Source organism: Scophthalmus maximus, chromosome 20 (assembly GCF_022379125.1).
Source record: "Scophthalmus maximus strain ysfricsl-2021 chromosome 20, ASM2237912v1, whole genome shotgun sequence".
NCBI lineage: Eukaryota > Metazoa > Chordata > Actinopteri > Pleuronectiformes > Scophthalmidae > Scophthalmus > Scophthalmus maximus.
This window is the reverse complement of record NC_061534.1, coordinates 2,235,886-2,259,796: the sequence shown is the minus strand read 5'-3', so window position 1 is coordinate 2,259,796 and position 23,911 is coordinate 2,235,886. Positions and strand designations below refer to the sequence as shown.

Genomic DNA, 23,911 nt, shown 5'->3' with positions numbered 1-23,911 from the left:
TTCAAACTCTTGGAATCCTGGAGTGTTTATTGATGCAGTAAGGAAATACATGGAAAAACATATTTATCTCCCAGATGGATTCCCTTGTTTTTCTTCCCATCGGCATCATCCTGCAGATCCGTGAAACTCTTCCCCGCGCTACAGTAAACTACTCTGTGTTGTATCAGCTGCCGGTACAGTGTCAGTGTCGGATCACGTGTTAACAGTGTCTTTCTTTTATTAACGGCACCAACGATAGCTGATAGTTAATACCTGTGTTGTACACACACACACACACACACACACAACAATACGGTTGGGGGGGAATCTGTTAAGTGGCCTCGCAAATGACACAGAAGGGAAGTTCACGTCTGCTCGTCTCAGCGGAGACACACACTCCTTTGTCCTCCGTCCTGGTGATTGTCATTTGCCCCAGGCAGGGCAGCGGGGGGGGGGGGCACGTCAAATCATCAAATAGATGACACCTGCGGTCGGCTACGGGCCTGTCCGTCTCGCAGACAGACTGACACCCGAGGGGAAAAGCCCCGGTGTCGGATCAGTGCTGGCGGCTGGTCCTGGGAGGACAAAGGTCGCCGGCGCTGCGAGGCCTCTCGCGGCCTCGCCAGGGCGGCATGTTGTTCTAATAGAGCCGCGGTGGAGCAGGGGGGAGCCTGATCCTAATCTCGGGGGATAGAAATCCAATTTTCAGAGGAGACAGTTGAGAGTCTGGCCCTCTGTCTCCCCCTCGCAAAGCCCCTCTCGCGCGCCGCAAGCGCCCGGGTCCCCGGCCCCTCGTACAGCCGGCGCAGATTCACATGGCTAATGGCGTGAACCGTCGCCAGCGCCCGTTTTCCCCCCTTCGGCTCTTCTCACAGCTGAGGCCGAGACAACGAGAAACCTATCGTCGCGACAAGAACATCAGATCAGCGGGTATTAATATCACAGTGTGTCTGATTCACCTCGCAGTGACAGTAAAGCCCGGGCCTCACACGCCACGCCGGGCAACTCCCGCAGCACATGGCTGGACCTGTGCGAACGGGCCCGTCCGTCGACTCTGCGGCGTGCGACCTGGCGGCCCGAGTTAAAGCGACGCGAGCGGATCGAGTTGCAGTCGGAGCTGGAGTGACAGTCGCCGGTGAAGCGCGGCTGCGTGGCTCGGGGACAGAGAAGCCCAGACTCTGACCTCGGTGGGCGGACGGGAGCGAGCGGCACGAGGAGGGAAGAGAGAGACAGACGGATAATTCTGGGAATCAGAGAGAGAGAGAGAGAGAGGGTGAGAAAGTGAGCGATGAAGGATGAGAGGGAGGAAATTGTCAAAGAACAAAAAAAGGATCATAATAATAATAATAATAATAATAATAATAAAGGAAAGACAAAAAGAAAAAAGCTTCTGCAACCAGAACATTTCACTCGAGACGAGTCAAACATGCATCTCATGTGGGAGACGTCCCATGACCAGTAATCCCTCCGAAAATACCCAGAATGTATAGAGACCATGTGACATAACTGATATCACATCGTCTCACCGAAGGAAAACAAAGAGCGCCTGTGTTTTATTCCTCTGGAGGCTTTTTTTTCTCCACTTCTTCCCAGTGAACTTTTAATTCCACCTTTTACCATCTGAATACAAACACAGCTACTGTGACAGGTACAGTCGGTGCGTCATGTGTCTTTATGAGGCACAGATCTGGGCTCGTTTGACTCCTGGCTAGGAAACGTTCAGAGAGGACTCGGCTGTGTAAGTCCTACATTTTGAAATCAACTCAAAGTCCCATCATACCTGAAATTCGTTGGCGGTGGCTGATGAGTGTGATTTCAAATTTCTTTGGGCTCCGGTCGAATGTGAGGTTACTTTAAACCTCCAGACAACACCAGAGACGTTTCGAAACACTAACTGTGAACAGACGGAAACGCCAAGAATGACAGAGAGCGCACGAGGAGCGGAACATGAGAAGTTCAAACTGAACGCTCGTCGCCCCGTTTGCTCGCGCTGCAGAATCAGCCGTTGGCCTCGAGCTCCGGCTCCGGACGCCGTGGCGGTTTTACACCAGTTCCCATCTGTCAGCGTTCCTCTTCCTGTTGTGTTGAAGGAGAACCGGATGGAGAATTGTTCCAGAGGAGCCGAAAGAGAACGATGCCGCGCGTCGGCTGATCGGTGACACTGAGGAGTCGAAGCTCTGCTCATCGACATCTGACACTTATTATCTGGAATATTGGGAGGAAATATTCTCCGTACCTGCTAATGTGAAAACGTCCGTTCTCTTGGGGGGGGGGTTTTCAGTGTAAACTTCGTGGCAGGTTGTTTTTCTACCCGTGGAGCGAAATTTGTGTTTAGCCACATTTCACATTTTTCATTGGAATATCAATCACGTCAGCAGCCAGCGCTGACGAATGTCTATCAAAACTGTGTGTGTGTGTGTGTGTGTGTGTGTGTGTGCGTGTGCGTGTGTGCGTGTCACATACAAATTCACCTCTAGACAGTAATTTTTCTCGTCTCCAGGAAGCATTTTCTTCTTCCTAAATGGCTTTTATGACAGTGGCCGTGGAAAATGGCAAAATTCATCTATCGAGAATCAAGTGTGAAGCACCGTTTCTATGGTTTCCTGCAGTTTAGTTATTTCACTAATAGTTATGAAGATATTTGTGTCAGTGCTGCAATGATGAACTCACGAAGACCAGCAGAAAGTGAATCACCGTGGTGTTTTTGTGATGCCGGACATCTGCTCTAGTTCCACATCTCTGGACTCTGACGAAGCTGCTGATCCTCTTCTCCTTCCCTCCTTTTATATTGTTGTAAATATTTTATATATTTTGTGGTTTGGACCGTTTATAGACTTTTGTGGACGTCTCCCTGGACGACGGAGACGTTTTACGCTCCCTTGTAGCTTTTTTAATGATAAATGAGGTTATAATTTGACCAACCGATCATCAGGAGATCATTTGATAACCATTTTCCCACACTGGAGCTCTGGACAGGTGTGTCTTTCTATTTTTGCCTGTAATATTTAATATCAGTATAGTTAGAGAGAGAGATAGCGACAGAGTGGAGAGACAAAGAGAAAGACGCTGGGTGACGTCCAGTGGAGTTCAGAGACAGAGAGTTCCTCTGTCTGTCGGGCTGTGAGGTAAGTCACTCGACACCCGCTGACACAGACGGAAGCAGCGTGATTGACAACAGTTCCTCTCCCTCTGCCGGTGGATTCTCATCTCGTCTCGCAGCCGCCGCCGCCGCCGCACGGCATCTGATATAAAGCGAGCCTTTTTGAAACGGGAGACGAGTGGAAACACTGACATTTTTTACTTTTTTTTTACCCAGAATCCATCACGCGGGAGCGTCTGGGCAATAGAGGAGAGAGGAGAGAGTCCGTGGACACGGTCTGAGCACAGATGCACATTCTCAGGAAACCACAACCGCATACATGCACGTATACATACATACCCAAACACACACGAGGTTGTGTGTGCGTGTGTGTAGACGTGTGAGTGTGTGTGTGTGTGTGTGTAGACGTGTGAGAGACTTGGCAGGCAGCAGGAAAAGGTCAGAGTATCAATGCACATGAGGTTAGAGGAAAATCTATTGCTGGATGAAGATAAGGCGACGGAGAGAAAACATTTAAAAAAATGATCTTTTCAAAAAAGTGAAGAGAGAAGTTTGAAGTCATCGGTCACCGCTGGAGACAGCGTCCGCGACGCGGTCCCCGAGAACTACAGTGTACTTCAAAAGTAATTAGTGTTGTTAGCTCTGCAAAAACAATCACAGCAACTCCCCCAGAAACATTAATAAGTTGTTTTAATCTTCGCCGTTCACAATCAGGAAGCAGGGGAAATGAGATTTTGTAGGTGAGCAGGGCGGCGTGCAGGAACGGCCGCCCGTGGCCACATTAGACTTGTTAATGTGAGGGTGACATTGAGTGATTTCATATCATAAAACAAGGAGCACAAACGCTTTTTTTTACCTAGGGACAAGAGGGGGGGGAGGGGGAGCTGCGGGCGGCGAGAGAGACGAGGCCCCTTCAGACTGTGATTACAGGACTTAAGTGTGGAATCCCTCTGATGAAGAAACAATCGACCTTGTCGGATCGTACGCTGCGGCCGCTCGAGCCCATGATTATGAACGAAGGTGGATTTCAGAGGGTGAAGTGGTGAAGTGACTGTGAACGGAGAATGTGGAGTTGGTTTATGAAAAAACAAAAACAAAAACAGGACCAGACGCAAGTTGCACTGGAATCAGACTACGTGATGTTGTTGTATCTTTTGAGATGCAGATCAGGCTTCGGACTAAAGACACAAACAAGCTGTGATTGGTCCAGGTCCAACAAGTACCTACCTACCTACCTATACCGACTTACTTACCTTCCTACCTACCTCTACCTACCTACCTTTACCTACTTACTTACATTCCTACCTACATACCGATACGTACCTTCCTACCTATACCTACATATACCTACCTTCCTACCAATACCCACCTACATTCCTGCCTACCCCGACCTACCTACATGTACCTACCTTCCTACCTACCTCTACCTTCCTACCTATACCTACATATACCTACCTTCCTACCTACCCATAACTACCTTCCTACCTATACCCACCTACATTCCTACCTACCCCGACCTACCTACATATACCTACCTTCCTACCTACCTCTACCTTCCTACCTATACCTACATATACCTACCTTCCTACCCATACCTACCTACCTACCTATACCTACTATATATATATATATATATATATATATATATATATATATATATATATATTACAGTAACTACAAGGGCGCTGAGAGAATTCCTACTCCACCGAGACGAATGCCCTATCTCGTAAAAGAAAGTGAAAGTAATTTCCTGGAACCGCCCTGTTAATCCGGACCCGCTCCAAAATGTCACGGCTTCTACCCCAGGTCGTGTCCCACCCACTCCACAAAAGTTCATGGCATTTGGTTCAGGTGTTTTTGAGTTATCCTGATGACAGACAGACGGACAAACGACACTGACAACATAACCTCCTTGGGGAAAGTGATAAGACTACGTTCCGTCCAACAGCTGGACATCTTCAGTAGATGCTTATTAAAATTCATGCGGCAAATCCAGAAATCTTTACAGTAGACAAACGACAAAGGTGCCACCTGCTCACGATTGGAGCTTCAGTAATAAGTATAAAATAATTTTGATTGCAGCTGATAAAGTGCGATGCTGAGAGTATTAACTTTGGCCCTAGTTTGATTGGTACTGTGTATGTAAAACAATTGTATGTATTGTATGTATTTAAGTAAACATTGTGGAAGGGAAGTCCCGTTTCTCCTGAAGTGTAGTAAAAGCAGCAAAACAGTTTTGTTTCCAGTGACGACAGAATCCTCCCCATCTCTTTGTTGTTTGTGTCTGAAGACGCAGCTGTGGATTAGATGAGAAAATCATTGTGAAGTGAGACGCTGTACAGTTGGTGACGTGTTGTGCTGAACCCTGCCTGGTTTCCTCCACAGCCTCCATCACCGACGACAAGGGGAGGAGGAGCTGCCTCCGACTCAAAGTCTTCGTCAGGCCTCAAAGTGAGTCGCGCCTTGTTGTTGTGTCTGCCTCTTGTCAGCGTTTTCTCCTCTTTCCCTTTTTTGTGATCAGACTGCGGACGAGTGACGTTCGACTCCACTAATCTCCACATCTCCTCTTCTCTCTCTCTCTTTCCTCTTTGTTTCCCAAAAAGACAATTGTGTGAAAAGCTCCGGCAGCCCGCAGGAAGGGGTCGACTTTGACGACAGCAACCACAACAGCCTGGAACCCAGAGGTCGGTGGAAACATGATCAGAATACAATGGTGCTTGTGTGCACGTTGAAGACAAAACGTCTTTTTCTTCTCCTTTCCTTTTGATTTTCTTTCATTTTAACACATTATGATTGATGAATACTTTTTGAGGAGCATTTTTTAGAATTGAAAAATTGAATGGCCAAGGAAAAAATAATAATGGAAAAGAAAAAGAATGTGAACTTCACGTACGTCATCAGTTGATACTAAAGCTAGTGGGAAAAAGTTAAATCAACAAAAGGAAAATCAGTGTGCGGATTAATTCAGCCTGTAATGGTGCTGTTGACGGACGATATGGTTAATATACAAAAACTGAATACTTTGTATATAGTTACTGGAGCCTCAGCGCTAAAGTGGCCAATGTATTAGTCATATATGGCTATTATGTATATGTGTGTGAGCCATATGGCTAATACACATGTCTTTCCACGGCTTAGTCATCATCACCTGATCAAACTGATTTTTCTTCTGTCGCTAGTTTTTGTAAAACAATTTTTTATATTTCTCTCTTTGTGTTTTGGGCTTCTTTTTATATATACAACGCCTAGTTTTCTATTTTTCTTTTAGAATAAATTTAATTTAGCATTATGTAAACGTTGTGCGTTCAATTGAGGGCTGCCCATTTTCATATCAGTTGTAATATTAATGTTGCATCTGCTCAACAAACGTCGTTATTCGGTTTCCGCAAAACCAACTGACACGTGTTGCTGCTCCAGCCTCGTCGTGCATGTTCTCCTGTGCTCGTTTCCTCCTGTGCATGATGAACCGTCGTCCTCGCCGCCGCCGTCTCATTTCCTCTCGTGGATCGTAACCATCATCTCTGTCTTCACCCCCCCCCCTCAGACGGCATCAGTCACGAGTCTCCAGAACCGTCCCGGAGGGACGTCAACTCCGCCGGTCGGCGCCACACCCCGGTGCTCCTCCTCAGCTCCGCCCTCATTCTCCTCGCCGCCATCTTGTCTTTATAGCACCTGGTTCTGAGGAGTTTGCGCGCCCCCCCGCCCCCCCCCCCCCCCCCCCCCCCCCCCCTCCCCCACCCACCTCCTCCTCCTCCTCCTCCCCATGAATGGACTGTCCTGATTGGACCACAGGCCGCCCTTAACCCTTTCAACCCCTCCCCCCCTGAAGGAGCACTTTTTAAAAAAGAAAATGAAAAAAATGAAACAAAAATAAAAACCACTGACAGTTTCTCTCGGTGACACGAGAGAGAGGAAGGGACTTCGACGCCGGAGCCTTTCATGTTTTTTGGGACTTTGGAGAGTGATTCATGACTTTCCGGCGGGTGCTGACGGTCGACGCACCCCGAGGGGGAGGAGCCTCTTCACGTGTTCGCCTTTGCTTCTGCAGATATCACACACACACTCATTTGTGTTCAATTGAAGCACACACACACACACACACACACACACACACACACACGTGTACTTACAATGCTTTCAAACACAAACACACATTTAAACACTTAAATTCACAATCATGGAGCGAGCGGCAGAGAAGAAGCACAGCAGGATGCCTCAAAAGTTTACAGACGTTTAACTTTTTTTTTGTGTGTGTGTGTTCGGACACGTCACCTAACATCCCCCGGACCCCCCCAGATTCCCCCGGACCCCCCCCCGACCCCCGACCCGACATGTAACATGATTAAATCTCAAGTTTTTCTTCTGGGAGCGACGCATCACGATGCGGGAAAAAGGTCCAGCGTAGACAAAAAAAGGAAAACAAGAAGGATGTTGTTGCTAGGAGACTGTTGCCAAGGGGCAAGTGGAGTCGTGGAGACCGGCCTTTGATGACTTTACCTTCCTCTCAGGTTAAGAAAAAAAAGAAGAAGAAAAAAGGACTGCGGAGGAACCGGGAAAAAGATTTAAAAGAAAAAAAAGATTTAAAAGATTTAAAGAAGCACTCATCGTTTCAGTGTTTGGTTGCTTAGGGGCGAGGTCATGATTGATTAATGTATTTGTTTCTGTTTTTTTGATAAATCACGTAATTCAATTGTAGCAGCCAACACGGGTGTACAGTAAAATATTTGAACAGAGCGTAGAAGTGGATGTGGAGTTTTGCCAGGCAAAATGTATTTTCCTATTTATTGTGAAGTCCTTTCTTTCCCCTTTCTCTCTTCTGTGTTTTTTCTTTTTTTTTAGTCTGTAAGTTGTAGTAGAAAGGCAATAAATTTAAAAAAAAAACCAACAAACAACTACACTTATCCATTTAAAAGTTAGTTCATGTACAACTTTGTTTGCCACAATCATACAGAAACACGTGAGTACAGTTTATGTATCTGCTTGGATGGAGCGCTGACGATGGTTTTTAATTGTTTTGTTTTTTTAACAAACTCCACGAAGAAGAAGAAGAAGAAGAAAAAAAAAACAACGTCTGATGTGCTATCAGGGTGTAGAAGTGGTAGAATATTTGTGTTTTTCGGATTTTGTCATTTAATGAATGTCACAAACGTAGTTTTTACTATTACACTATTGCTTTTCTTTTTGTGAATCACTGTCATAACACAACTATTGTATATAGAGGCAACTTTCCTACAAAGTTCAGGGATGTGTCCGTGCTTAACATGAGGTTTAAAAAAAAAAAGAAAAAGAGAAAAGATCTTGGTCTTTGTTTCTTCTCCGATGGAGGGGACTTTCATTCGCACAAGTTTTCTGTGGCTGAAGATGTTTTTCAGTGACGGAGTTACAGAGCAGGTGGCAGCAGTGTGTGTGTGTGTGTGTGTGTGTGTGTGTGTGTGTGTGTGTGTGTGTGTGAGTGAGATGCGGTCACATTCTTTGATGTCGTGTAAAGTGGCGGCTGTACAGAACATACACCAGGGGCCGCCACCGCCGCCGCGTGCCGGTTATTTCTGGGATGAAAAAAAAAAGAGATGGACCACCAGGCGAGACGGGAGTAGACGGAGCGAGGTGTCCGGTTCTCGCCGGGGCAGAGTGAAACTGAGACCGAGGAGCTTTGTAGTGTCCCGCTGTCCGATCAATACTCATGTCCCCTCTTTCTTCTTCTTCTTCAAAAAGTAAAACGAGAAACCGCCGCCCTCACGCGCTCACTGCCAGATGAAACCAGATGAAACCAGATGAAACCAGATGAAACCAGATGAAACCAGCTGGAACGCGACCCGCGTCTGTAACCCGCCCATTCCACCGTGCAACGCAGTTTAGGGCCACCTCACGTGGGGGAACGTCTCAGATTTAGATCCAAATCATCTTTTCTGATGTAAGATATTGATATCAAAGTCATATTTGCAGTCATAAGTTACATTTTACCAGATAAAGTAATAATATAAGACGAGATTACGCTTTATTATCAGGAATGGTATGAAACATCTAACCAAACAACAAAGCAAATACATATAAACACTTATTGCATCACACGTTATGTGGAGAGTATAGTTTTAATTTTACAAAGAATACTAAAAGGCTATTATAAGAGCAGGAAAGGGAATAATGATAACAATAGTGATAATACAATAATAAAATTGTAATTCTCGATAGAAAGTCAAATATAAAGTAAGAGTATAAAGTCATGCATTTACAAAAAAAGTTACATTTTAAAGAAAGTATTGTAATTTTACAATAAAAAGTCATAATAATATAACAATAAATCTGTAATTTTATGATAAATAATATTCAACATCAGATTTGTATTTCCCTCGACAGTGGCCCTAACACTCACACACGAGCGAACCTGCCCGGTGTCAGGAAGGTCAAACCCCCGCGTACGGGACATATTTAACCCTGATGATGTCACCGTGATGTCATTACTGCCTCCTTCTTCTTTGGTTTTACAGACTTTAAAAAAAAAAAAAACAACTTCCTCCAGAGCCACAGGCGACATCATACTACATGTTACAGTACAACTAAGGTGATAAGATAAAATTCAAACAACTTTATTTATGACGATCTATTATTAACATGTGGAGGGTTGTCGCTGAGTTTATATGAACCTCCTGACACCTTTCAGCCTCCGTACGTGTTCAAGTCCACCGTCGCTGCAGACGTCAGTGTGGATACTGTGTATCCAACAATCGGCCTGTTGTAACATACAGTTTAGATACTTTCCCTTTTTTCACACCTCTTTGCAATAGAGCGCTTATAACTGACACATTCATGTTCTTAGCAAGGAGAGAAGAAGCCAACGTTTGATATAAGAAATGCTTTTGTTTTCGTTTTGTATGTCTTTTTATATGAAATAGAAAACAACAGGCGGGATCCTCACTGCCCCCTCGCACATATCCAACAAATCGAAAAGTCAAAGGGCCCGAAGAGAGAACAGATGGATCCGCGAGAGCTGGAAAAAAAATCTGTTTTCCCTCCTTTTATTTACATAAAGAAAGAAAAGAGAAAGAAGCTTAAAACAAAACAGCTTTTGCTCATCGCGCGGTCGCAGCCGAACTGTCCTCGGGCTGCGGCGCGCTCTTTGTTTTTCCCGGATCTCGCCGCGCAATCTTCCGAGCCACGCGTCGTCGATGTTCAAGCGAGGGGCGTTTGTCGTGTGTGAGCTTGTTCGGGGAAAAGTCTGGTGTTTTTTTGTTTTTTTTTAAGGTTTTCAAGTTGTTTTTTACGAGAAGGAGGAGGAGGGAGGGAGGGAGGGAGGGAGGGAGGAGGATTGTGGGTAATGTTCACCTGCGTTTTGGTGCCACGTAGCCTGAAGCTAACGCCACCGTGTCCCGTCTCCATCCTCTGTATCTTTGTAAAAAAAAAAGGGGATGTGCGCTTGTTTCTTCAGCCACATTATGTTTTATTGTTTCTCCATCCAACGAGACGCTGCACATTGTAGTACCTGTACCTTGTGCCTACCTGAGCCCCCCCCCCCCCCCCCCCCCCACTAGACTTTTCTACAACAAGGCCATTTTGTTTTCTTTGTACATACACGTGTTGGAGCAGCTTTGACTAACAAAAACAAAAAATTGATTTAATAAATATTCCTTTGTCGCTGTAATTATCGTGTCTGGGTTGTTTTTCATGTAACTGAGTGACAGTTTGTGGACATGGAGGAGGAGGAGCGAGCGCTGGATGTTTGTCTCGGTCGTCGCTCGGCGCATAATCACACAGACTCGCCGTCCGGGGGGAAGTGGGCGAACAGCTGCTCCTCTGTAATCTGGAGGTAATTCGCGAGGCTGAAAAAACAGAGAGCAGCTTCAATTAATCTTGCGGGGAATGTGCAGCGCTCTCGGGGCGGGACGCTCTGCCAAGAGAACCGCCGCCTCGCACGCTCTCGTGCTCCCCGTCCCGCTCTGCCTCTCCCGCCGTCCGCTTCAGTTCCTCCACTTCTTCTTTCTTTGGTCTCAGTCTTTCTCTCCTGCCTCCTTCCAAGGCCTCCTCAGACCCTCTTCTGGCTCGTGTAGGCGGACGAACTGAAGAAATGTTCAGGGGGAAAAGGACGGAGAGCGCTCCGTTCCTGCCGGTGCACCGCAGCTCCCGACCGTCTCCATCGACGGCAGCAGACCGCGCCTCGCTCTGCTGCCGTCGATGGAGACGGACTCCGAGAGGCGGAGGAAACCAAGCTTCTCCTCTCGGCGAAGGGCCCCGTGTGATGTCGCTCCTCCGCGAAGTTCGGGGCCGTCGCAAGCGACACAAGCGAGAAATAAAAATGCTGCAAAAGATCTCGCCGGCAGTTTTGGTTTTTTCATTCCGCCGAAAGGAATCCAGATGCAAAACGTCAGTTCGTCATTTTCCATAATGCAACCTGACGGTGTCGCTCAGCAGACCACAGATATGTACTTTGAACACCTTCCACTGTAGCGGCGGACAATATCTCAAGGCTGAGAAACCTGCACATTCCAAGAAATCCAACAGAAAACCCTCTCATAACAGAATTATCATTATTTTTCTATGACATAAGAAGCTAACATGTCCCTCAGCCTGGCTCCCCTCCTGGATGAATGTCTGTCGGGTCACGGTCAGGGTGAACACAGGAAAAACACACACACACACACACACACACACACCTGCGGCTCAGGAGGAACAGTGGGTCCTCCATCAAAACCAGGAGGACAATGGTCGGAACCCTGACTCCCACATGAAGTATCGTCCTTGGCAAGACGCTGAAAGAAGTGCTTTTGTGTGTGTGTGTGTGTGTGTGTGTGTGTGTGTGTGTGTGTGTGTGTGTGTGTGTGTGTGTGTGTGTGTGTGTGTGTCCATGAGCCGAGAGAAGTGCCACACAAATACATTCCGTTCCATTAACTATGTACACGAGGTCGTGGTGGTGAAGAAAAGCCGGTTCGTCTGCTTTGACTTCATCCCAGATGGTTTTGTCCTCGCAGCTCCACGGTGACGCCGACGTGGAGCTGCGAGGACAAACGATCCCGAGTTAAAGTTCAAGCTCTTCGTGAGTTTGTTGATTTCACCAGATCTGATGGCTGCGATGCCGAAGACCTCAGCGAGAGGTTTGCGAAGCGAGTGTTTTGTTGCGGCTGCAGATGTAGATGCTAGAAGCTAAATCTTTCTTTCTGAGAAAATTATTCATATGACACAAGATACAGGAAAAAAGAAAGAAATTCTGAAAGACAATATGATTTTCTCTCCGATGATTTGATTAAATATTTGAAAGTGAAATAAAACCGTGTGTTCAAGATAAGAAGTGCAGGGAAAGTTTTTTTTTCAAATCAAATATTTTTGATTCAATTCTGGAATTCTTTTGAATGACTTGTTTATTTTCATTTTTCACTTTCACAAATATTTTTTTTATATTTGAGGTCTTATTTTTTCAGTTGCAGATTCTATGTTTTTAGATTCAGATCTTTTTTTTCAGTGTTGAATTAAATTTTCACATTTCACTTTTTTTTCACTTTCAGACTTTTGGCACTTATTTTTTCGAAGTTCAAGATCGAACATTTTCTTTGAATTAACAAAACATATGGCCCCAATTTAGCTCCGTAACATAACAAATACCATCCGACAAGGATATGTGTGAGCAAGTTGTTTTGGCTGAAATCTGTGGAGAGTATCATCATCATCATCATCATCATCGTCATCATCATCATCATCATCATCACTACCATCTGACGTCAGACGCCTCACTGAAAGTGAAGCAGTCGCAGCCTCCTCACTACTGACCTCAGTGTGATGAAGAAAAACATTTTGAAAGCTGGTAAGTTTACACCAACACAAAAACACACTATTAAAATATACATTTTAAAAGTAACAAAAAATTTAATTTTCACACATGAAAAAAGTGATAAATGTTATTAGAGGATTCTGACCTTTTAATCTCTCGTCTCCTGTTGTTGTGCTATCAATGAATAATAACGCACCTGTACAGAAGAAGTTGTGGCTCCTCAGAGATTGTTTGCTCGTTTTTTTCCCAGCTCGCTCCATGTTGACGGATCGTGGACTGTGGGAATGTGAGGAACTGATAACTGCTCTCCTGGTATCTGTGTTGTGGGTCTGAGGGAAGAAGGGAAAAAAAACAGAATATGTCACTTCCACTTCCCTCCCTCCCTCTCTCTCTAAATCACTCTTCTCCTCTTCTCTGTGCAGGATGTAACCCGTGTTTCAGACGGAGGGATGTTTAAGATCTTATTGCCAGATTACGGAGGATAAAACCCAGGAGCCCGTTCGCAGTAGCAGGATTATCTGCGTATCTGCTGCTGAGAGATCAGGCATAAAGCTGCCGATTATCATGAGCGACATATTCTTTAAAACTAATCTGGCTACTTTTTATGAATGAAAGAAAACAGCTTTTATTTCCCGTGGTAGATATTTCTGTTCCCATAAAACAAAACCATAAAAACCATATAGTCCTTTCCAGAATGATGTCATTTGAACATGCATGTGTCCTCGGACATAGAAGGGAGAGTTGGTTACATGCGTGTGATCGTGCACAGGCTCACATGTAATCTTGGTTAGGCCATCACATTACAAAAATAAGTAACTATAATCAGATTTGAGAAAATATGTTATTAGATTATAGTTACGTTGGCAAAGATCACTTGATTAAAGTCCGATTACGTCTTAACCATATGGCAATTTTGTTAATGTTAATGTTAATACCAGCATATCTTTGTGAGGCTAATTTGTATACATTATACATATACATACATACATTATACTGTATACATTGCTCGACAACATGTTATACATTACATTACATTTATTTTTGGCATGATTTATAGATTATGACAGTTGGGTATTTATTCCTTTTTATTTACATTTAAAATGGAGCTTTAAATGAGTTACAAGAAATTTAAAACTATTTCGGTTTGTTTTTGTAAATGCCGAAGTTGCCGAATGCATTTTGTTTGCATTGAAAAAGTTTCAATGCAAACAACTCGAAATTTTTGCGGCCGCGTCCACTTTTTGGTATAAAGTGCAATATTCAAGTAATCCAAAAGTTTTCATATTAGAGGACATTATTTTTGTAATCCAATGGATTTACGTTAGTGATTACAATAATTGCCATGTACTTTGTGTTCAGTAACTGACCCTGATGGTGCATCAGAGAGCTCGGCGGGAGGCGCGAGCTGCTTCAGAAACCCGCCACCCTGAGAGAAAACCTCCGCAGCAGGAAGTGGAGTCTGCTGCTTCGCTGCCGTTTGGTCTGAGAGACGCGGAGATGAAGCGAAGACGAAGCAGCTGCGACGACCGCTTGGTGTTTTTTCCCCTGGAGATTCACAATGTGGCCGAAACAACGTGGACGCCGTCTGCTGTCCGTTTGGTCTGCGGCTGTTGTTCATGGTCCGGGCGGATTTCAGTTTTGTCCAACTCAGTGGCGACATGTTGAGGAGGAAGACCAGTTCCTCCTCCGACAACAATGCCCGTGCACAGAATTCAACCGATCGGCACAGACTCCTGACCTCAACCCTCATCCCACATCGTCTGGACGAGCTGGAACATGGACTGCGAGCCAGACCTTATCAGCCGACATCTGCCTTGTGGCCAAACAGGAGCAAATCCAAAATCCTCTGGAAGCCTTAAAGCTGCACACCGAAGACTTTATTCTATTTAACTTTAATGTAAAATGAAGAATCTCATCCATCGTCTACCGCTTTATCCATTTAAGGGTCGCGGGGGGGCTGGAGCCAATCCCAGCTGACACTGGACGAGAGGCGGGGTTCACCCTGGACAGGTCTCCAGCCTATCACAGGGCCACGTTCAGAGACAAACAACCATTCACTCTCACATTCACACCTACGGTCACTTTAGAGTCTCCAATGAACCTGACTCCATTCTCATGTCTCTGGACTGTGGGAGGAAGCAGGAGAACCCGGAGAGAACCCACGCACACACGGGGAGAACATGCAAACTCCACACAGAAAGGCCCTGGTTGGTTTGAACCGGGACTCGAACACAGAAGCTTCTCGCTGTGAGGCGAAGGTGCTGACCACTACGCCGCCGTGCAGCCCATAAATGAAGAATCTAAGACGTAAAAATAAATCAGGTGCCGCCTGCGATGAAGGGACGCGAGCAGCCGTAATGTAGATCTGTCCCATACAGGGTGACATGGTAAAAAAAGGTTGGGGATCATCCGATATACTGTACAGTGTGGTTGCAAGGTTTGGGTGTCCACACACTTTTGGCCTTCTTGAAAAATATTTGGCATCAGGAGCAAAAATGAGAGTTGAGGACAAGGATGTGAGGATCTCACTGAGTCCCGACGACCACCAACGCTGCGGAGCAAAGAGGAATGATTCTCTCGGTCAAACCTGAAACCACTTGACTCCGACCCGGGTCACGGGCATTATACTAAATGAATTACGCCCGTGGGGGAAACGCCAGCCTCTGCACACATGTGGCAGTGGCATCCGATCGTGACTGGTTCCAGGTTCACTCTCGCGATGAGTGTGACACGCAAACACTGGTTGTTGATGCTATATTGTTATAATTCGTACTTATTATTTGAATCCTTTTAACCTTGTTTTGTTTTGTACTCTTCTCATCCGTAACATCTTTGCTCCAACAGATGCTCCAACTCTCACGACCAACTCTGGCCTGACGCCGTTACAAAGGACCAGATCGACCGCTTCCCAAAACAGCGCCTCTACTGGTGACGGGAGGTACGACACAAACTGTGTATCGGCACTGACGTCGACATGAGATTGGAGACTGAGCTGAATATCCAGACTCAACAGAGTTTTCCACTTTCGCACCTTCTTATATCACAATTCCTCATTTTCCTGATTAATATTCTCGTCATCCTCCGAGCGTCGCACGCGGCTCGTGTTAATTCCGTCTCACGGGGAGAGCCTCCGCTGTAAGTCCCAAACTTTTATCCCACTCCTCTTTGATTCTCTTCCGCTGAAGGCTCGGGCAGATGGAATCGCTCGCCCTGGGCGTCGCCAGAGACGTAACATCAGCCGCCAGCCAAAGAATCGCGCCGCCGTCTTCGGCGACGGCGACCTTCGAGTGCAAAAAAAAAAAAAAACGACCCCAAGGACGAAACCCATTTCAGAAATCATCGCTGGGAATCACGTTGGCCGTGAGGGGGAAAAGGCCGTATTGCTCCAACTCCCCCGTGTTCCCATAATGGAGACCACACAATGGCACGCCGGCCAATTCTCTGCCGTGCTGTTAAAATGGAGCCCTATTCAGTTTTTATGTAGGCCATCTGTAAGTCTACTCAAACCTAAAAATAAAAGACGAGAGTGGAATAGAACACAATTCATTGCTCTCTGCTCTCTGCTCTCTCTCTCTCTCTCTCTCGCTCGCTCGCTGTGGATGGCTCCGAGCTGAATGGAGCTCTCTGAAAGGGAGAGCGAGCCCGAGCCAGAGAAAACACCGTGATTGACTCGCGCCGGGGTGAAAATGGGCTAAATCTATTATTCAGACAAACGCAGGACTGCGGGGTTGAAGCCCAGAAGAAGAATCAATACTGGCAAAAATGGCGTGGTGGCGCGGCGCGGGAGCAATCGCGATGAATCACTCGTCTCCCACAACAGAGCCCCCGGAATAATGTTATTCCGTCTGTCATCGATCTGATGATTATGTACGATGGCGTGCGAGAATAATTTGTTATGTTAAATCGCGGGCCCAGTTTCTGTACAAATGAAGCCGGCGTGGCGTCTCCATTATTTGTCGGAGCAGCTGATGATGAAGTGTTATTTCTTAAGCAGCAACTTAAAGTCGCCGTGACGTCACAGGTGACGTTTGATTCGGCAGATTTTACACGTGTCCGGAAGAAACAACAGAATTTGGGCGTCGAGTCAACATGGGGAGTCATGGCGACGGCCTGCCCTCTGTTGTCGAGGACGACTCCCACCGCCGGCTTCTTTCGTCCTGCGGATTTAAAGTCCTATCCAACTAATTTTTCCTCGCGGTCCGCTAGCCGCTAACCTTAAGACAGGTACCGACCCAAGGCATAAGCGAGCTAAGCGGCTGCTTAGGGGCCCCCTGGCCACCAGGGGGGGCCCCAATGTAACTATAGGCACGACACAGCCATGTCGCAAAAAAGGACACGCATGACCAATTTCAATGTTTTACCATAAACATTCACCTGCTAGCTAGCTGTCGAACAAGCCTCTGGTTCAGTCGAGGTATCTTCAGCTAATGTTAGCTAGCTAACCATTAGCTAAGAATATATATATAACGATAGCTAGCTTCCACTCGGTGCCACGACTCTGTTGAATTGAATTGATAACGGGTGTGTTCGATTTACAGAAGGTGTGCGAGCGATCAAGCATTGACAATAGTATTGGTGGGCGTTGGAGGGGCCCAAATCGAATTCTGCTGAGGGCCCCATATAGGCTAGGGCCGGCTCTGCCTTGAGAGACATGCTAGCTCGCTCACTGCCCCTTTAACTCGTGCATCGGACAGCGGGAGATGACTTCTTTGTTTTTAATCCTGTGACATTGTCGTTTTTTGACAAAACTTTAACAACAAGAGATAAACGGACAATTAAGACACAGGATCAAAACTGAGAAAATATATATTTTTTTATTTCATGGGGCCTTTAATGCAAAGTGCAACTCGACCATTTAGGTGGAAACAGAAGCCGAGATTCATCTTTGTTCAGCTGTCTTATGAAATGCTTTTTACCAGAATCAGTTTAGCACTTTATTGAGACTTCTTCCCACAAAGCGTTCGTGAGCGCTCACACACTTTCAAGAAACACACTGCCGCGTTGTTGAATCTCATGAACACGTTAAACACAATCCCACTTGACGGCGGCAATAAATGCGCGTGAGGAGATTTATGGAAGCGGAAAGAAACGTGCCACAAAACAAATTCATCCGGGCTGCGTAGATTTATCACACTATGTTTCGTGGCCCAAAAAAAAAAGTTATTGAAAGTTGATTTCCTTTTTTTTTTATGTACAGAAATGAAATAATATGTGAGTTATGTACATCAGGAACATGCCTCCTAACTCACGAGCACAGTTCCCCCGTTATAGCGAAGCTCCATCGCTCGTTTCTCATTTTCACCCAATCACAACTTGACGCGCTCGTCCCGAGCCAATCGCCCGCCAGCTGTCACCGTTTAAAAATGTTCCCTCTTGTCGTTTCAACACAGCGATCGCTGGAGGGGACGTCCCAACTGCAGGCTCCTGTCCTCATCATCGCCATCACCTCCGTATCTGAAGCTCCTACAATCACAGGACACTTTTACTCTCATTTGTTTATCCTCAATAAGTCTCTCGCTGAAATGATGTGAAAGGATCTGCGTACTGTTAGTGGCAGTACGGTGGTTCATGTGGCTGCAAGTCAGCGACGCCTGCAGCTGCATGTTACAGTAACTGTTACACGACAACATGAGGCCGGAGCACACATGGGACGACACGGAGCTGCAGGCGCTGCAGAGGCAGGTGTTGTCCCAGCCCGCGGCCTCCCGAGGCCACCTGGTGCTCAGGTACACACACACACACACACACACACACGCACACACACACACACACACACGCACACACACACACGCTGCGGTTGCTGTAATGTAGACACACACCTCGCAACAATGTCACCGTATGAGATCCCAGGGGCCAGCTCACAGACAGGGCGGCTCTACAACACACACTTACTCCAAACACACACACACACACACACACACACACACACACACAGACACACACAACTTGTCGCTGAGGAGTTAGTTGACCGCTGCCCCGGAGCAGATTTAGTAAAAAAAAGCGGTGCGAGGTAACTGGAACAGTCACTGGAGTTCTGTCGAAATCAAATCTGGAGCAGCTGATTGCAACTTTGGCAAATAGTCAATATTTCTTTCGACTTATTTTGCAAGGAGATGCTTCCGGAGTCGCTTGGTGACAGAAAACAAAACAAAACAAAACAAAAGCACAAGCAACAAAAAAACTGTCCCTTTTCTTTCTTTTTCTTTTTTCTTTCTAAGCATCTGTCACAAATCGTCAGGTCGCAGCCTTCAGAAAGTTTCCATGTACAAAGTCGGGTTTTTTTTTTCAAAAATCGCTGAGGTTTTTTAAACGTTCTTCACATGGAGACAATGAACATGACCCCACTTGAAAGCGAGACAATAAATGCGTGACAGTTTTATTATTTATGAAAGCAGCACATGGAAGTGGAGGCTGAGGGGCACAGAACAGAGCCGTGTCCGTTGTTCGTTAGCGAGACGGACACGGCTCTGGGACGGGACGCCCTGCGACGGGCCCTGGGACGGGATGCTCTGCGACGGGCCCTGGGACGGGATGCCCTGGGACGGGACGCCCTGGGACGGGACGCCCTGCGACGGGACGCCCTGGGACGGGACGCCCTGGGACGGGACGCCCTGCGACGGGACGCCCTGGGACGGGACGCCCTGGGACGGGACGCCCTGCAACGGGACGCCCTGCGACGGGCCCTGCGACGGGACGCGGCTCTGTGTTTCAGTTTAACTTCAAAGTGCCGGTTTACGGCCCCCTGCGCTTCACTGTCACGACTGTTCATCGCTCGGCCCAATAATGAGTTTCACAGAAGAAGAAGAAAGAAAAGAAAAATGTCCGCGAGCCAACGAGCTACAGCTAAACTACGCGCTGTCAGTGTTCGTGGTTCTCTCAACTGGGGGTGATCACACTGGGGAAGCGTTTGGCTCTCATGAACTTATTTTAAGAAAAAACCTGATTAATATGGTGATAGTGCTGTTTGATGTCATATGTACAGCTCAAATGATCATAGCATGAAAAAATCCGTCTGCAAGTTTTATGCTGCGCTTGACGATCAGTTGCGTCGCAGCAGAACGACCCGGGGGGGGGGCGAACGTTGAATTGGGGGTTTGGTCTGACTAAGAGCTCGCCCATGCGACCACGCACCGATTGGGCGGTACCACCGCTGTCAATCACGCCGTATCCACGCTCCAATTCTTTATCGTCTATTTGATTCTGACTTAAGCGCAATGTACGAAATGAACATCGCGCTGTACTGAGGTCGTTCTCTCACTGACCGCTATAGAAGCGACCAGCGGAGTCGCCCCCTGCTGGTGATCCCAGAGAAGACAGGAGCACTTCAGCATTGGCTTCACGTCCTGGACGTCTGCGTCACAGTCTCTGAGTGGGACTCGGCTTCTGTCCACAAGCAGCTTCATGAGGACATTCGTGATGGAGTGGTTGATTTAAAACCCACGAACATCAGGTCCGACGGTCCCTCTCCAGCGGGGGACGTAGGAACATTCTGGCGGGCGGGTTAAGTGTTCCGGCCTCGATGCATCATGAGTTTCAGCCGGTGTTATTGTTAACGCGGGGGACGGGGGAATTGACGACGGGCCTGAAGTACCATCGTCTCTCTGACGCAGACTGGATGTAAACGCTGCGTTTCAAACATGTGAAGTGTCTGCAAAGGTCACGGATGCCACAGGGGAGGGGAGGGGATTCTGACAAAGTCCCGTTTCAGGAAGCTGTACGAACGAGGACGTGATTCTTTACACTTTGCCTCTTGTCTTTTCCTGGCCTGAAAGTTCATTGAAAACCTCAGGAACAGTCGGGATGATTCTAACGTTTTAGAATCCATCACTTGTCTGATCCTTTGATTCGTACGTCTCTGAATGTGCAAACGTCACTGGTGACAAAGTGGTTTCGTCCGTGTGGTTTTTTCGAACAGAATAAGAGGAACCAGACATCAGTTTGGGGTCGTGTGTGTCGATACACGCTCAGGAGCGAGAAGCGCCGACCCCCCGACTCCTCCGCCGGCGCGTCGCGCTTCTGTTTTTTAAAAAAAAAACGGGCAATTACACGACCGCAGCTTTGGACGGTCGTGTTTGTTCTTCTGTTGAAGCCTCATTAGAACCAAAACGCTTGTTTGGACTTGTGCTTTTGAGAGAAAGTGGAAACACTTGGGGGGGAACTGCAGGACCGCGGCGAGTCCACAGGTCGGTCGAACGGCGGCTTCCCTCCGAACCAAACATCATGACACATTTGAACCTTCGCTGCCGCAGATTGGAAACATTATAAAGAGAATGTGTTGTTTTGTCGGTCTGAAGAGAAACAGTTCTGATTGAAGTTAAACGTCAGAATTGTTTAGCAAATTGTGTCCAAGACAACAACAGACGAATTGTTCTGAGACTGAAGACGTCTGAGCGAAATGTTTCCAATGAGAAGAGCAAAACAAATCTAATGCTGATTGAAATATTATTTTTAATCATTTCATTTTTGTCTTTTTGTTTCCAACCAACGCGGACGTTACCACAATGCGTCCCCCTTCCTCCGACCCCCAATTTTCTCATATATGAAAATATGTCGATGACGTACGCGTATTCATTCTCGTTGCCGTGACGTCCGGGCACACGTGCTGCTCGTATGCGGCGTCTGACCTGTTGCCGGCAGGCCGCTGTTTTTCAGTCCTTTTACCCCGGATCTCATAAAATACTCGTACAACACACACGTGTGCCGGAATCTGGAAGTTGTTCCTGTTTTTTTTACAGTGGACTTTACTGCCTCACATGGAGGCAGCTGAGCTTCCTGAACAGAAACAGTCCTCCGCCGCTCACAGCTGCTCGCCGCGCACAATGTGATGATCTACGGGACCGGATCCCGATCAGGGTCGAAGAGGAGACGCACCTCGCGCCGCAGGGCCAAGGCGTTGTGGAAACTGGATCTTGAGCTAATAGTTGGATTCAATCCAAGTGCCGTTCTCGTGCTCTGAGATCAACGATGGTACCGAAGTAAAAACGTCAAATGTGCAATTGTTTTAAAATCACTCGGATTGAATTAGTTTCGTTTTAGGGAGGAACTTCGAGGGGTTTTCAGTCAGTTGGTCCAGACTTAAATTTCACCGCAACTGTTTGATGGATTGCCATGGCAACAGGCAGTCGTGGTCCCCAGGGGATGAACCTTACCGGCTGTCCTCAAGTGCTTCATTAAGCAAAAATGCAAAAAAATTAAACAAAGGATCTGAATAAGTAAAGAAACGTACAGTAGGTTTGTAACTGCTCAGACGCGTTACTCGTGATCACATTAGGTAATTGTTGACAAAGATTTGTGTAAAATCAGCTGGTTCCAGACGAATTCAGTGGCAGAAAAAAAAAAAGCGCTGGGAAAATATTCTCACTCTTCATCGTCTTCCTGGATTAACGAGTATCTCAAATGAAAACCTCAGACACCATGTGGAAGGGGCTGGATATTCTCAGACGCTGTGGCCTCCGACTCACACACACACACACACACACACACACGAAAATAAAATAAAACCCACGAAACCCTGCAGACAGACAGGAGCTCGTTCAGCGCAGCCCTCAGCTGGTGTTTGGTCTTCGACATTCCTTCCTTTGTGGGCCGCAGTTTGAGTTCCCCTCCTCCTCCTCCTCCTCCTCCTCCTCCTCCTCCTCTGACACTTTGACATTCCTTCCCTTCCACAAGCCCTTTTTGTTCTTAATTATCTCGCCTGTTTCTCTTTTATTGCTTTGCCTAATTAGCATGGCTTTACAGCGAGCTGACACCTGGTTCTGTTTCCCATGATCCGGTACGGTACAGTACGGTACAGTACGGTACAGTACAGTACAGGTGCGGGACGCTGCCAGCAGGCCCGGCCCGGTGGAGCCGGCGGTGTGTGGTTGCGCGGTGGCTCGCAGACGTCCTGCTCACATGGTTTGACGGATGAATAACCGCCGTCCATTAGTCACACGGTGCCACTAAGAGGCACCACTCCCAGGGCCAGAGAGGTCGGAGGCGGACAGCCAATTATTACAAATGAAAAATGTGACTGCGCTTTAGAGAAAAGGAGTGGGGGGTTTTTTTGTTTTGGTTTTTTTAAGTTTGGACATTTGGCAGGTCCTTTTCTTGAATCATGGGAGATCCACAGACGTGTGCAGTTTTCTTCTCCATTGTTCAGTTTCCGCGTTTGACTCATTCGTGCGATTCGTTGGGAGGAACCATCAAATATCATCCGTCACTTTTCTGTTTTAAAAAGAGAGAGAGGATCCATTATTACATTTGAGCGCCTCTGGGGAGAATTTGGGAAATGTTCAACTTTGGCACCCCCTAGAGGACGTTTCCGAAAAGTAGTAGACCAGGACCAGAGGATTATTGCTTTCCTTTGTACACGTGCTGCGTTTTGGACGTGGGGCACTCGAGAGGATCTCCAGAAAGAATGGGGGTTGTTGGACTTGTTGCCGCAAATCCATATAGATATAGTTATACTGGATATATTTCTATGTATTTCTATATGCTATAAACTAGTTTCAGCGAGTCACATTCTCGATGTGATGAATCCGACTGCTGCGCTGAGGCTGTTCGTCAAAAGGCAAAGAGACGTGCGAACCAGGAATCTGTCTTTGTCCCACAAACTCGGGGAAGGTTGTTATGGAAACTATGGAAAAGTTCACTTGAAGGAGAAACAGGATTGATGTGAATGTACATCTCCTCTCTTCCCGAAAAGTCCTGACTCACCGTCGTCGGTGAAGTGCTTCACTGATCAAAACAAGCGCACGTCAGCCGGACGATGCGTTTGGCTCGGTGTGCGATGGAGCGGGGGGGGGGGGGGGCAGATGTTCCGAAGGAATGTTATGGAAATGTTTATAGGCCCTGTTTTCATTTGCCGTCGTATCTCGTGTCAAATCAAAGCGGCCGTCCGCCGCCGCGGCAGCAACGTTCCACCCCGCGGCGCCGTCGCTCCTCCGGGGACAGACGGACAGAGAGCGGAGATTTGTCTTGGCTTCCGACGTGTGGCGGAGAGAATCAGCCGCGTGTTGGAATAACAGCGTCCTGCAGGAGCGTACAGCAGAGTGCAGGCGCTTCTCCTCGGGAGTGAGGGAGCGCGGCCCGAGGCG

The 23,911-nt window shown here is 47.0% G+C and overlaps 1 protein-coding gene and 1 long non-coding RNA gene across 2 annotated transcripts in view; one reads left to right on the top strand and one right to left on the bottom strand.

The window, feature by feature from the left end:
• The window catches only part of LOC118285262 (ephrin-A5-like), a 66,020-nt gene extending 59,226 nt beyond the window's left edge, over positions 1–6,794 (top strand). The window contains exons 3-5 of the mRNA XM_035608775.2: positions 5,465–5,530; positions 5,683–5,763; positions 6,624–6,794. Coding sequence (XP_035464668.1) covers positions 5,465–5,530; positions 5,683–5,763; positions 6,624–6,748 — 272 coding nt within the window. The 3' untranslated portion in view covers positions 6,749–6,794. The remainder of the gene's footprint in view (positions 1–5,464; positions 5,531–5,682; positions 5,764–6,623) is intronic.
• A 3,812-nt stretch (positions 6,795–10,606) lies between these two features.
• LOC118285264 lies at positions 10,607–14,745 on the bottom strand. Its single transcript, XR_004785063.2, has 3 exons — positions 14,201–14,745; positions 13,030–13,162; positions 10,607–10,893 (listed from the first exon to the last, which is right to left on the bottom strand). It is a non-coding gene; the product is annotated as an uncharacterized LOC118285264 (long non-coding RNA).
• Between the last annotated feature and the right edge of the window lie 9,166 nt (positions 14,746–23,911).